General features: G+C 39.5%; 2 protein-coding genes across 2 annotated transcripts; one reads left to right on the top strand and one right to left on the bottom strand.

Moving 5' to 3' along the window:
- The first annotated feature begins 2,965 nt into the window (after window positions 1–2,965).
- Window positions 2,966–6,372, top strand: nme4 (NME/NM23 nucleoside diphosphate kinase 4). Its single transcript, XM_004573702.5, has 5 exons — window positions 2,966–3,215; window positions 4,181–4,311; window positions 4,401–4,502; window positions 4,636–4,748; window positions 4,885–6,372. The coding sequence occupies exons 1-5, from the start codon at window positions 3,077–3,079 to the stop codon at window positions 5,003–5,005; spliced, it is 606 nt and encodes a 201-aa protein (XP_004573759.1). The 5' UTR covers window positions 2,966–3,076; the 3' UTR covers window positions 5,006–6,372.
- A 151-nt stretch (window positions 6,373–6,523) lies between these two features.
- Window positions 6,524–14,955, bottom strand: eps8l1a (EPS8 signaling adaptor L1a). Its single transcript, XM_004573701.5, has 14 exons — window positions 14,860–14,955; window positions 13,960–14,071; window positions 13,794–13,852; window positions 13,443–13,581; window positions 12,255–12,343; window positions 12,102–12,176; window positions 11,879–12,027; window positions 11,569–11,760; window positions 11,237–11,342; window positions 10,995–11,135; window positions 10,719–10,854; window positions 8,214–8,361; window positions 7,708–7,840; window positions 6,524–7,044 (listed from the first exon to the last, which is right to left on the bottom strand). Exons 2-14 carry the CDS (start codon window positions 14,069–14,071, stop codon window positions 7,027–7,029), a joined length of 1,497 nt encoding a protein of 498 aa, XP_004573758.2. The 5' UTR covers window positions 14,860–14,955; the 3' UTR covers window positions 6,524–7,026.
- Between the last annotated feature and the right edge of the window lie 516 nt (window positions 14,956–15,471).

The raw sequence follows: 15,471 nt of genomic DNA, 5'->3' as shown, positions 1-15,471 counted from the left end.
ATTAGGCTGTCAGTGGTACTTCAGGTCTGGCAGCCCTTTGCCACACCTTTTGCCAGACAGGAGAAGCCAACCCCCAGGTAACTCAAACAAAGAAAGATGTATTAATATAACATAAAACAGAACTTTGACCTTGCAAGGTTAATATGTGTGCACGCCATATAAACATTGGAAGGTGTGATGGAAAAATAAATACATTTAATAAAGAAACAATATTGAACAATAAATAGAATATTTTAAAGTAGTGACTGTAAATTAAACTAAAGTGAATCAACAGGTGGTGAGGTGTGGAGCTTACCATGTGTGGCATGCCATGACAGTAATATGCAAAAAATGTTCCTTTTCTGATCCACTGGATCAGGCAGAACATGTCTTAACTCTAAGAAAAAAACCAACAGAAGCCTTGAAACATGACATCACATAAAATCAATCACATGACAAATATGTGCAGACTCACATGTACAAGGTGGAAAAGAACAATGGTGCATTTTCATAAATTATGAAAAGATGTCACAAACTCAAGCAGCAAAGACATGGCTCTAATGTTGTCTGGCTTTGTGTATCCTAAGCTTACATTAAATGTGACTGCTTAGTGGACTCTGTCAAGTGCACTCAGTTTGATAAGAGAGGATTTTGGTTACAAAATTTCACCTTGATGCTGATTAGTACCGTGCAGTCTAGTCAGCGTCAAGCCTAGACTGCAAAAAAGATGATTCTTAGGAAAATTTAAAGGGAGCAGCAGTTTATTGAAAAATCTGCAAATATAAATCCACATATAAGGGAATTTTAACAAAACTGAAGTCAATATGACCAACTTTATACGTCTGCACTGTCTGTATTGGCGTGGCTGTATGTCAGGTGGCAGAGCAGGTCAGCTACTGGAAGGTTGGTGGTTCTGCTCCAGTCAGGATACTAACCCCATGTTGCTCTCCGATGCATCTATCGGAGTGTGAAAGTGTCTGGATGTTAGATACGGAGCACTTAACACTTTAGAAAAAAAGTGATTGGGTGAATGAATTTGTTGTATAAAGTGCTTTAAGTCCTCAGAGTAGAAAAGCGCTATATAAGAACCAGTTCATTTACCATGAACTCTCTTAGTCACGCTGTCTTGTAATGTACCTAATTAGTCTTCAGGAATAGTTCTCTTCAGGCTTCTTGAAGCACGTTCAAAGCTCTTCTCTGGATGTTGGCTGCATTTTTCCTGTCCTTTTTCAACATGATGCCACGCTGCTTCAGTAATGTTGCAGTCTGGGCTCTGGAGAGGCCGATCCATGTCTCATCTAAGTGCTCCATTTTGTGTTTTTCTATCCAGGTATGATTTTGCTACACTCCTTTGTGATCATTGTCATGCTGACTAATGAAGCTGTTGCCTGGTGGTATTTCATGTTGGATGATAATCTGACTACTTTTCTGCATTCATAATTTCCTCAACCCTTTCACCATGTTACAAATGACTAGACATTCACTGTTGTACATTTATCCTGACCACCTCTATATTACTGAAAATGACTTGAACCAAAGTTTTCAAAAGTGAGTTCATCACTCCATAAGACCTGTTGCCACTGAGATATGCTGTGACAGGAAAAAAGTATGTTTCCCCTTCCCGATTTCGGTTTTTAAATCATGAGTTAACTTATTAATGGAAAAAAGTTATCCAAACCTACCTTCATGAATCATGAGTTAATTGTGATTAACCACATTTTTCCTTTTTTTTTTTCTTTTTTTTTTTTTTTGAAAGCTGAGTTCAGTTTCACTCACCACACCCAGGACAGATTACTGCCAGACCTGTTGGATCAAGAAATCACTTAACCAGAACCTGTCTGACAAAGTAAGATACGCAAAAAAACAAAGAAAAAGCAGCACATGACACCATTATCCACAAATGGAGAAAATTTGAAACAGTGGTGAATGGTGAGTGCACTGACGACTCGTCCAGGTGTTCACATATAACCCAGAACAACATCTAGTTCATGATTCAACAATAAGAAAGAGTCCAGGCAAAAAAGCCTCCACAGGAGTTCAAAGAAGAATACCAAAAAGAACTCTAAGGCTCATTTCACATTTACCAAAAACCATGTTAATGATCCCCAAGACTTCTGGGAAAATATTCTGTGGACTCAAGAAAGAAACCTGAACTTTTTAGAAGGTTTCAGTCCTGTTACATCTGCAAAAAACTAGAACAGCATTTCATAAAAAGAACATCATACCAACAGTCAAACATGGTGGTGGTAGTGTGACCGTCTGAGTCTGCTTTGCTGCTTCAGACCTTGACGACTTGCTGTAATTGATTGAACTATCTTTGTCGAATATTAAAATTTGTTTGATAAACTAAAATATGAAAGAGTGACAAATACTCAGAAAACTAAGAAACCAGGAAGGCGACAAATACTTTTTCATACAGCCCTGTATATCCAATTTGTTAAGCTTGTATTTGATGCTGATCAAATCCTTAATTTCAGTGAAGTTCTAGTTACATCCACAGGTCATTTAAATATTTTTGTTGAAATACCACCTAACAGTTGCAATTGTAAATTGCGGTAAGTGCCAGATCTAAAGAAAATCACAGATTTGCAAATGTGAGTTGTGGAGGCTGAATGACTAACAGACATCTGGCAAGTACAGATGTTACTTTAAAACAACAAAAAGATGCATTTCGGAGGCTGAATGGTCATAAAATGGCCATTTTAACATATCTTTGCTTCTGCTTTGCGTCTCCTAAGTGTTTTGTTATTATTTAGAAATACACATTTTCAACAAAAAAAGGGCAAAGTGAAGAGCAAGATCAGTGTTCAGCTCTTAAACTGAGCTGGATTTCACCTGCAGAAAGGCGAAAATATCAACTAAATAAGATTTATGCGTGGAAGTGTTTCTTTTGAAATCCATCGGGTTGAAAGCGAAGGGAGATTTTGAGTGACGCACGCGTGTACGGAGAACTAACACAGGTCTGGCATCACTGGAGTTAAATTTCAGATTGAGTGACAATGAGGAGAGACGCACAGAGGGATCACTCGTGAGTTTTTATTGATGAGGGTTGACTTCACTCAGTAGAGGCTGATAAAACGCACGTCACATTACGGCCATGCTGCAGCTGCGCGTTTTTAACAGACTTCTCCAACACTTTTATTGGAGGACTCAAGAATCCACAAAAGGTCTGTTACCTGGTTTTCCTTCTCAGCTGTGGGGTGGATACAGATCTACCTGGCGAAGAAACAAATCAAGTAAGTGACTCATTTTGTACCAGCTGCTAAGTAAAGCCATATGTTTTGCATAGTAGATAAGTATTAGTCCTTCAGATAGAACTTACGCGATTCGTTTGTTAAGAAGTGGCGATTTAAAGCAGTTGGATGCAAATTTTATGTTTTTAAGTGAATGTTCATGAATTGCGAATTAAAAATGTGCACAGTATCTTGAATACGCGATTTTTACACAGTGAAAATGACACTCAAACTGTCACTGTCGAAACCGATTTTAAAAGATTTCTGTTAGCACCGAGTCTAACAAACTTTAGTCTGTTAGACTCGGTCCAAGGCGCAGAGTCCAAGGCAAAGTTTATTTGACCCAAACTTAACGGGCACATTTGGGAAAACAAACTTGCTTGCCAAAAGCTCGGGTCATGAACTGGAACTAGGTTAGGGGAACAAAAGTTAAACGGTGCGCAATACCGACACACAAAACGCAAGTCCCATACAACACACCCAAACCTCTGTGCCAGAACCAGACTTCCATCCAGCCCGCTATGGTGTCGCTGTATTTCGCTGTCACAGCCGGTCTTAAAGATGCAAGGAGACTGCAGTTCTCGTGGATAGTCACGTGTGAATAATTGATAGCGTGCAGTCATTCATAAGGGGCTGTGTGCAGCTTCTATTCTGTGTGTTCTGTAGCTAAACAAAAGCCATACCTCTCATATGCAGTTTTGTTCAGTGAGGGTTGTTGGTCTGTTTTAGGGGTGCAAACTCGCATGCGCGCGTTAGTTTATTGTGCTGTGGGGACGTTGTGTCCCACACACACACAAATGCACGTCTGTGCGTGCATGTGTGTTGATATGATAAATGTTGATATGATAAATACCACACATACCACACATAAACTGAGACACCTGCAGACTTTAGTTTGGTATTTTTTATAGTCTTCCCTGCAGTATGGTTAACAACCATTGCTCCTCTTTTGTGTCTGCTCACATCAGGTCTTCCAGATGTGAGGGAGAGGACTCTCATAGCCGTGAAACCAGATGGAGTTCAACGCCGTCTTGTCGGGCAAATAATTCACCGGTTTGAGCAGCGGGGATTCAAGCTGGTTGGCCTGAAGATGGTGCAGGTATAAGAGTTTGAAGTGTGTGTGTGTGTGTGTGTGTGTGTGTGTGTGTGATCTGCAAGTTTCTTGTTGAATCTGTCTCTGTTTGAAAGGTGTCTGAGGATCTCCTGTCTCAGCACTACCGTGAGCTGAGAGCTAAGCCCTTCTATCCTAGTCTGCAGCATTACATGACCTCAGGGCCTGTGGTGGTCATGGTGAGTGCTCCTCTGTCTGCCTCTTTCGAGGATACTCCTGGTTTTCTCCTTGTTACTTTTCTGCTTATTCTTGTTATAGTTCTTCAGTAGGTTTATCAGTCTTGCCAACACATGCTGCTTTACTTTTATTTAGGTATGGGAGGGGCCCAATGTAGTCCAGACATCACGTAAAATGGTAGGACACACTAACCCAACTGAAGCCCAGGCGGGCACAGTCAGAGGAGATTTCAGCGTCCATGTCAGCAGGTAACCTGACTTTATTTCATTTCATTATGTGTGCTGATATTTGTGACATAAAACTGATTTTTAACATTAAAGCCTATGAAGGTATGTGCTTTTATGACGTGGCAGTACAGTAACCATGTGTGTTGGTCACTTAAAGGAACGTTGTCCATGCCAGTGATTCACTGGAGGGTGCTCGACGGGAGATCCAGCTGTGGTTTCAGGGAAAGGATCTCCTGAACTGGGAATGCTGCAACCAGGGCAACATGATGGAGGACTGAAGATGCTTGACAGTTCAAGGCAGTGAGAATCAGTAATAACTACCTCTTCTCCTGCTGCCTAATGACAGTGCCACCACAGTTTCTCTCTCTAAGTAATTTACCTCATTAAGTGCACTAAGAATCAAAAGATTTTTGCTAAAGCAAATGTGAGATTTTAAAATACCAACTACGCATATGTACATATAATACAGTAGGCATCTTAGTCTTAGCATTGGATTATTATTGCTATATACCAACCAGCTACAGCCATGGAAAAATACTGACTGGGACTACTGGGCATGCACTTAAGGTACCCCAAAGGCTAAGCGGCTCCTGATCTAGACCCTCTGCTTGTCAGTTTCTGCTTCATTCATGAAGGTAACTATCTTTTCAAAGAAAGAAAAATGAACAACAACCAAAAAGTTAGAAAATCTCTGCAAATAGAGAGCAATGTTTAGGTGCAGAATGGCTGTAAAGTTTGCAAACAGCCATAATGAGATACAAAGTCCACACAAACAGATGTGAGTTTTGGATCACAAAGAAACACAAAACGATCACGGGCAAAAAATGTTTCTCTACCTTTTTTTTTTTTTTTTTTTTTTTTTTGATCTGCAAGTCTTTCAGTGTGCCTGCCTACTCCAGCAGAGTAATACATCTACCCACTTTGCAGAAATAATTCAGTAATGGTATGAAGAACATGACAGAAAGCTCGAAGTGTTGACTTGGCTTCCAAATTCCTCAGATTATGATCTGATTGAGTATCTGTGGGCCGTGCCAGAAAAACGAGTCTAACGCACAGAAATACAACCTTTTAGGTTAAGACTTGAAGGATCTGCTGCTAATGTCTTGGTGCTTGATACTACAGGGTCCAGTTAGAAGACTGATCAGAGCTGTTTTTGTACCATAAGTGCATTGTTTCTGGTTAATAGTTATATGCATTTGGTCTAACAAAGAGTGAGTGTGTGTGTGTGTGTGTGTGTGTGTGTGTGTGTGTGTGTGTGTGTGTGGTTTATACTGTTAGTTCCCCTTCCCCACATCTGGCCCACTGTAATGTGATTATTCTCATTAACAAATATAATTATTATTTAATGTATACATAATTAAACTGTTTACTTGACCTCTGTCCTCAGATAACCTAAGTGCAATTTTATATGTGATTTGAAATTTTGTGATACATTTTTTTTTAACTGAAAACATGAAATAATCTTTCTACCTCTCAAGAAATTAAACAAGAGTTTCCCCCATAATGTTAACTAACTGCTATCAGGTATCAGAGTTTTTATGTGAGTTTACATTTGTAGTATCGCTTTCTCGTGGTTATTTTTAATCATGTTTTAACTCTTTGCACTGCTTCAAAATTTCTTAAGTATTAAAGTGAGGAGTCTATATGCAATTGCCATCTTTTTATGTATAATTTATATATAACAACAAGCAAAATAATGAAATACAGTTCATATATATATATATATATATATATATATATATATATATATATATATATATATATATCTATATCTAGCTAGCTAGCTAGCTAGCTAGCCAGCCATCTTTATACACACACACACACACACACACACACACACACACACACACACACACACACACATATATATCTCAGTGTTGTAAATTATGGTATTTCAGGGTTATAAGCATTGAAAGACAGCATATATTTTAGGTTGGGGGGTTACTGTCATACAAATATGTTAGCTGTAAAAAATAAAAAAAAAAAAAAAAAAATCATGCACTGCATGGAAGGAATACAATTAAACCTGCATGAAGATTACAAACATGTCAAACTAAAAACCAGACGACAACAACAACAACAAATTGGTTCCCAGAGTATTTAAATAGAATTTCTTCTAAAATCTGTTGTTTTTGTTGATAAATTAGCAGACTCTGTGATTAAAATATGAGCATTACCTCTATATCAAATAAGCATTCATGTCACATCTGTATTAAAGGATATTTTAACTCTGTTACAATACATCACTCTTTCTTTGTGAGTTAATCTTTAACTCTTGGATCCATCGAAGCATCCAGTTCTAAAGTTTTTGTGCATTCTGGGGAGGACAGAAGATATAATTTGTTTTCACTTCTTAATGAAATTAAAGTTCTTGATCATATTTTTAAAAGAAAATCAGATTTAGACACATCACCAAAAACTATCTGTTTATGAAGTCTATTTACTAAAAGCAAGAAAAATCACAAAAGCTGCCCACCCACACCAAGTATAGGCAACATGTGACACATAAACATGGACTATCTTGTGGATAGTTTGTTTTTTTTACTAGTTAAATTTGCTCTGATTTACAATCTTCCTTTTTTTTTCTTTTCTTTTTTTTTAAATAGACAAGTTGACAAATGTTCTTACCCCAATTAAGTTTTGTTGACAAAATTTGTGAATAGGTATGTTCATTTGTAAATATTTAAATGTTGCAAATACTTCAAATAGATTGTGTTTGGCATTTACTTCCACTTAAATGAAACTATGACCACATTTTAAAAACTAATTTATACAGGAGTGCATTCAATTTGAAATTGCTCACGTTTTTGCCATTGTAAATCTTTAATCAGTTTGGGGCAGTGGCAATAATGTAAGTCTGTGCATAAGTCAAGGCTGAGCAAACAAATGACTCAACACTCACCCAAGCATATCTTTGCAAATACACACATACACACAAACTAGTACATCCAGATAAAAAAAAAAAAAATAGGGAACAAACCTTAAGCAGAGTCTTCTCTGCCATTATCTGGCTGTAAACATTTTCACCCTCTTCTGGTGCCACTGCAACAAACTCCTCCTTATTTAGGGAGAACAGCTGCGCTCCGTTTAAAATTCCCAGGCTCTCAACAGTGCTGAGCAGGAATGAATTACAAGATCAGCATTTTTGTGCTTTCACTGTGAAAAAGATCCTATTTTTAATATTCACCTTTTAATTTCTAAAGAAGAACTTGACTTTTAAGTCCAATTCATTACCCAGTAAAGCTATGATAAACAGTAAAGCTACAATACTTAAGCTATTTTAATCCTTATACAACTTCAGGGTTTTTGAAACCTACATCTGCAGTATTGCACACATTTATCTCCTGGCTAGCAGGAGTGCTAGTGCTAATGCGCAAAACCAATATAATATAAAAATTAAACAGCATGTTTAAACATGCTATTCCTTAGTGGAGCTTGAGTACTAACTCTAGCTAATATGAACAAATATGTTTGTGGAGTACTCACACTGCGCTGAAGCCTTTGGCAGTAAGCCAGGCTGCCACCTCAGAAGATGGAGAGCCATAGTTCAGAGGTGTAGAGTTATCAGCTGTCTGTTTAAATGAGCCTCTTCTCCGGGCTATCCTTTGTAGAAGCTCATCATTCATTATCAGAACTGTACAAAGAAGAAAAACAACTGCATTTATATACACCTGTACAGTTGTAGCTGGAGTTGCACTTATTGCTTAACATCAACAACTATGAGCCTTGCCTGTTTGATTTATGTGAAAGCAGGAATTCATGTCATATAATGCAATAAACATCATGATTTTGATTATGAAAAACACTTTAGTCAGCTGAAATAAAAATCTATACTAGACCTTTGCTGAATTACATTTTACACATATCAAACTAAAGTAAAAGTTATATTTATATTCCCCTTTACAAAGTGTTCTTTTTGTAATACCAAGCAACTTAAATTCCAAAGCAGAAATACATCTTATATTATAATAAAAAAAAACATTTTAAATTTATATTAAAACCATTAAATACGTTTTAAGATTGAAAACTTTAAATAAGAACATATTCCAGTGATTTGCAAACTTCACAAATCTATATTTTAACTTGATTTTCAGCCTGTCCCTTAAGATTTCTCCAGATTCTCTGAATCTTTTGATGATACTATACCCTCTCATAGATGATTTATTTCATGTTTGTGACTGGTTGCCAGTTAGCCTTGCCTACAAAATGTTCCTCCAGCTATTTCTTTTTAGTACCGGTTACTTTTCCAGGCATTTCTTGTACCAACTTTTTTCTAGATGTGCTCCTGCCATCAAATTCAAATGTCATGAAATAGTAAAACGTGTCAATTTTCTTAGTTTTCATACAGTGGGGCAAAAAAGTATTTAGTCAGCCACCGATTGTGCAAGTTCCCCCACCTAAAATGATGACAGAGGTCAGTAATTTGCACCAGAGGTACACTTCAACTGTGAGAGACAGAATGTGAAAAAAAAAATCCATGAATTCACATGGTAGGATTTGTAAAGAATTTATTCGTAAATCAGGGTGGAAAATAAGTATTTGGTCAATAACAAAAATACAACTCAATACTTTGTAACATAACCTTTGTTGGCAATAGCAGAGGTCAAACGTTTACTATAGGTCTTTACCAGGTTTGCACACACAGTAGCTGGTATTTTGGCCCATTCCTCCATGCAGATCTTCTCGAGAGCAGTGATGTTTTGGGGCTGTCGCCGAGCAACACGGACTTTCAACTCCCGCCACAGATTTTCTATGGGGTTGAGGTCTGTAGACTGGCTAGGCCACTCCAGGACTTTCAAATGCTTCTTACGGAGCCACTCCTTTGTTGCCCGGGCGGTGTGTTTTGGATCATTGTCATGTTGGAAGACCCAGCCTCATTTCATCTTCAAGGTTCTCACTGATGGAAGGAGGTTTTGGCTCAAAATCTCACGATACATGGCCCCATTCATTCTGTCCTTAACACGGATCAGTCGTCCTGTCCCCTTGGCAGAAAAACAGCCCCATAGCATGATGTTTCCACCCCCATGCTTCACAGTAGGTATGGTGTTCTTGGGATGCAACTCAGTATTCTTCTTCCTCCAAACACGACGAGTTGAGTTTATACCAAAAAGTTCTACTTTGGTTTCATCTGACCACATGACATTCTCCCAATCCTCTGCTGTATCATCCATGTGCTCTCTGGCAAACTTCAGACGGGCCTGGACATGCACTGGCTTCAGCAGCGGAACACGTCTGGCACTGCGGGATTTGATTCCCTGCCGTTGTAGTGTGTTACTGATGGTGACCTTTGTTACTTTGGTCCCAGCTCTCTGCAGGTCATTCACCAGGTCCCCCCGTGTGGTTCTGGGATCTTTGCTCACCGTTCTCATGATCATTTTGACCCCACGGGATGAGATCTTGCGTGGAGCCCCAGATCGAGGGAGATTATCAGTGGTCTTGTATGTCTTCCATTTTCTGATGATTGCTCCCACAGTTGATTTTTTCACACCAAGCTGCTTGCCTATTGTAGATTCACTCTTCCCAGTCTGGTGCAGGTCTACAATACTTTTCCTGGTGTCCTTCGAAAGCTCTTTGGTCTTGGCCATGGCGGAGTTTGGAGTCTGACTGTTTGAGGCTGTGGACAGGTGTCTTTTATACAGATGATGAGTTAAAACAGGTGCCATTCATACAGGTAACGAGTGGGGGACAGAAAAGCTTCTTACAGAAGACGTTACAGGTCTGTGAGAGCCAGAGATTTTCCTTGTTTGAGGTGACCAAATACTTATTTTCTACCCTAATTTACGAATAAATTCTTTACAAATCCTACCATGTGAATTCATGGATTTTTTTTTTCACATTCTGTCTCTCACAGTTGAAGTGTACCTCTGGTGCAAATTACTGACCTCTGTCATCATTTTAAGTGGGGGAACTTGCACAATCGGTGGCTGACTAAATACTTTTTTGCCCCACTGTATGTGTTTATGACGTTTCTGTCTGCCCATATTAATTTACCTCTGTCAGGTTCATCTCCCTGCATCCTTGTAGATGGTAAAACCATGCTTTGAGGTCGCACTGCTGGGGTTGCTGTAGTGGGACCCCCGCTTGATGGGGTGTATGAGAAGCGCTTTGAGTGAGGGACAGGACCTGCCTTTTGTTGTGGGAAAAAAAAGCAGGAATGAACAAAAACTACATGACAACATTAGCCAAGAAATCACAGTATGTACAGTTTCTGAGGCAGTGGCACAAATAAAATTCTGTGTATTTGTGTAGCTGTGTGTCGTCTTATACCTGTGACTCCCTGTGCACCACTGAGCCATCTTTCTCCATCTTATTCAGAGCAGACACAGGCTCCAAAATGTTAAAAGGAACAAATCCTATCTCGCCATAGCTGTTCCGACACTTCCACCAGCGTTTTGATGAGTCAATCACCTACGGAAAGATGACTCTCATTAGCCAAGTTGTGTGACGTACTCCTGGATCTAAACTCTACTTTTGTATTCAGATCGCCACCCATATTTCAGGGTGTGTACCTCAAGTGTTTCTCCTTTTAGCACAGAGAGTTCACTGCTGTTTCTGGCGACAAAGTCGTAACTGCAGCGGTAATGGCTCTCACCATGCGCATGTCCATTTCCGTCTCTGAAAAACAGATAGTATTTAAAAGATATGCAAAACATAAAAAAAATAAACATGAAATTGGAGCCAGATATCAGTAATCTTAATCATGGTTTGCCACTAAAAGCATTTGACTGATTTGATTCTAGCCAGTAAGAATACAGCCTCCACAAAAACAATCACAACTGCTATGAAACCATAATAATGTCTTGCTCTATTTGTATGTATTTACACTTCTTCAGTGGCCTACCTGGGGCTCTGTGCTGCCTGTTGAGCTTCTTCCTGCTGACTTTGTTTCTGCTTGGTTTCATTGAAAGCATCTACTTTGTGCTGAAGCTCGATGGGATCTTCAAAAGGCTGGCCAGTAGAGTCATGAGTCTGAGGCTTCCACCCATCCAGAAAGACAGGTGTATACGGAGGAACAGTCACACCGAGGTGGGAGCTGGAGAAAGTGGAACGAGCCTGTCATTAAAACCGTGTTGTGCACAGTCTCTAGTAAAGCTGACACACACACACACACACACACACACACACACACACACACACACACACACACACACCTGGGTGAGGTCCAGCTGGTCCCCAGTGAAGTCCACAGCTCATTTTCCTCTAAAGTCAGATGTTCCTGGAGCAGTTTAACGGCACCATTGGTCAAAGCAGGACTGATGATGGATGCAGCTAATGCTGGCCCCCCAGTGGTATTCACCATCTGTAAGAGAGAGGTCTCTACAGTAAAGATCAAAGAAAGAGGAAAAGAAGAAAAAGCACTAAATGAGGTCTCACCAGTCTGAGAGGCACAAAGATGTGGTGGAGCAGCTCTGGGGCATTGGGCTGTGAGATGTATGACTTCAGGCGGTCCTGAAAAAAATCAATTTTGTTTTTTGTATTTATCAAAGAAATCTCTTTATGCTTAAATAGAACGTAGTCTAATCATACCAGCAGACTGAAGGAGTACTTGATTTTCTGAAAGATGTTCACAAAGTCTTCTTCTGGGGGAGGACTGGCTTTCATGGTCAACAAACCATCTGCACACAGAACAGCAAAATATATACACCATAGACATAAAACATAAGGTTGTTATAACCACAGCGTACAAGTATTGCTTTTACCGATACATTTACCAAATCTAGAATCAAGTTTAACATCATTCTACTCACATACAAGGTCTTGAGTAATCAGACCCCATCTTATCTTAAAGACCAAATAGTAACATATCACCCCAATAGAGCACTTTGCTCCTCAGTTACTTGAGGTTCTTATGGTGTTTAAAAGTACAATGGGAAGCAGAGCCTTCACCCTGTCCTTGAGCCTGGTTCTGCTGGAGGTCTCTTCCTGTTAAAAGGGAGCTTTTCCTTCCCACTTTCACTAAAGTGCTTGCTCATTGGGAGGGGTGGGGGGGTCACTTGATTATTGTTTTTTTCTGTTTTCTCTGTATTATTGTGGGCTTCTTGGTCACTATGCAAATAAAATTGAACTGAACGGAGTATATCTGGAGCATGATACAGACTATCATGTGGATGCTAACACTTTAGTTTGGGGAAAATTCTGAAAAACAAAAGTAGAAATGAACAGAAATACTAGAAGCACAACATACCATGACCTTTGTTCTAGCTTGTCACAGCAAGTGCTCGTATAAGACAAAGTAATGACTAATAAGAGCCTTCCTTTAGTCCATCCCAGTGTTAATTTAGGAAACACCCAGATGAGTTTGCCAAGTTAGACAAAAAGAGAAATACTTAGTGACTCAGACTCAGACATTAATTGTGCCCAATATAAAACATAATAATATCATGCTATATGAAGAAACAGCAGTGCATAAACGTGTTCAGGTACTTGCATGCCTTGTGTCTTAGACATTCTCACGATGTGCAGGAATTTTCTGCGTTACTCGAATGTTTGGTTTTTTTTCATCCTGCCTGTTGAGTTTCAGTGTGTAAAATATTGAGTCAATGTCAATCGCTCCTTCCTCCACATGTCTGAAGCTCACTTTCATCTGCTAACCTACATTTTAAATTTCAACCTTATCCAAAACATATCTGGCTCTTCGGTATCACTCGAAGAGACAGGTTTCCTTGTTTCCAATATAAGTCATTTATTTTGGTCAGAAATTGTCGAGGTCCTCACCTTCTTGGGTCTTTTTATCCTTCTTGGTCTTCCTCTCGTTTTTCTTTTTCCTTTGGTTGAGGACAGTCTGGGCTTCTGCCGCCTGTTGTAAGCGCGACATGAATCGCTCCACATCGTCAAAGCAGTGGTTCATAATCTCCTGAGGAATGATTCACACACGAGGCTCTCATCATATCGCTTGTTTTTGATTTTAAAGAACACTACACCACATCGGTTTACTGTTTCTAAAGTTTAGATAATAAATCTGGGGTTATTGTTCATATGTGTGTGATTTTCTGATTGTGTTGATAATTTCCAAGTCTTGTTTGTACCCACTCATATATACAAAAAAAGAGGCGTATGAGTACGTACCACTTCTCTGTCTGCATTCAGTGGAGGGATCTGATTCGACTCCCCACTGGTACCATTCTCTGAGCAGAAATAGAACAAGGCCATTAATTCAAAGTTTACAAAAAGCATATGCAAAAGATGGAAACACATGTTTTTGCCAACACCACATTCTTGGAGAGGAGTGTACCTTTGCCAGACTTGTTAGGAACCCCATCAGAAAGCTCCTGCTGTCCTTTAAGGACCATAACTCGGACACCTGAAGGCTTTCTAGGGAGCACCGATGGAAGTGATGTTGACATCTGTTTCACGTGGACATAAACAGAATTCAATGTAATATACACAGAATGGGGAATGATGTTTTGGTAGCACAGCAATGACATTTACCCTTTTTTTATGTCTCCTTTCTTGTCCCACTTGAATTGTTATATTTGATCTCTCGTCCTTAGCGTTTTTAAACGTTCACATGTAGATAACTAGTCTTCAATGATATAAAAGATTCTCATTAACTTTGCCTGCCTGACATCTTGGCGTCATATTAATTATACCCATTACATCAAAAAGAAAAGATGATTAAGAGCACAACAATGGCACATACCACAGGCTGATTGTAAGAATGCCGAGTATTCAGCATTGTGCATACTGGCATGTTCACATGCAGGTAAGTGACAGGTACACTACAGGAAAAGATACCAGATGGTATGCAGATGATGCAACAATCAAAGCGCGACAGAGAAACTCCACCACAGCTCAGTTTTTCTTAAAAGGCTGTCCTTTACAGGTCATACAGTAGCTTTCTATCCTGACATCTCATCTTTCTGCCTTTCTCCTTCAGCAGTTCATGCAATTAACAGCAAGCAAATACACGCACTGACGTTTTGAGCACCTGTTTGTACACCGCCCCAAATGTACTCCTCTGAGAAACATTACTGACACAAGATAGCCGTCCTAGATCTAACAGGTGTATCTGTCTCTCTCAGTTCCTACCTCTGTTTTTCCCCCTCTCTTTCTCTTTCTCACCCTCTCTCTCTCACACACACACATACACTTTACACAAGCTAATTCTTTAAACCGACATACATCAACGTACCTTTTGGTGTGTCTCGCGTGTTTGAATCCGGGGTAAAGACACCACTCCTCCTGCTCAAGTGACTGTAGTGAGTTTGGCTGTTTTGCGAGAGGATGTCTTTCCTCCTTGGGATGTGCCAAAACAAGAAAAACAAGTCTGGCGTCCTTTCGTAGTCACACTGCATTGTTTTATTCCCTCCTATAACACACAGATACAGAGGTTGGCTCTCTCCCTCCCTCCCTGAGATTCTTTCTCTGCATCTTGGTGAACTTCTCCTTCCTTATCACAGGTATTTCAACCAACAACTGCCTGTGGCTTATGCCCAGAGCCTAACGCGATCCGCACTGCATTCTTTCTCACCAATGTAGCACAGTCTTACTCAAGCACACCACCTCCACTCATTCAGAGAAATTAAGTTTCATTTGAGCCGAGGCCAAAGCCACCATAAAAGCTGTTGGTAAAGATCTAATTTATTTGTCCTTTTACTTTGTATTCATGAACTTGTCTTTAGTTTCTACCTGCTAATCGCACAGTCACAAAAATAATAAGAATAAATTAAATATCCAGGATGCTATTTATTTATTCTAGTTGTCTCTTTCTTGGGTTCTTGTTACCCAATGGAAACCAAAGCGA

This window comes from Maylandia zebra, linkage group LG4 (assembly GCF_041146795.1).
Source record: "Maylandia zebra isolate NMK-2024a linkage group LG4, Mzebra_GT3a, whole genome shotgun sequence".
NCBI classification, from domain to species: Eukaryota; Metazoa; Chordata; class Actinopteri; order Cichliformes; family Cichlidae; genus Maylandia; species Maylandia zebra.
The sequence above is the reverse complement of the archived record's forward strand: the minus strand, read 5'-3'. Positions and strand labels throughout refer to the sequence as shown.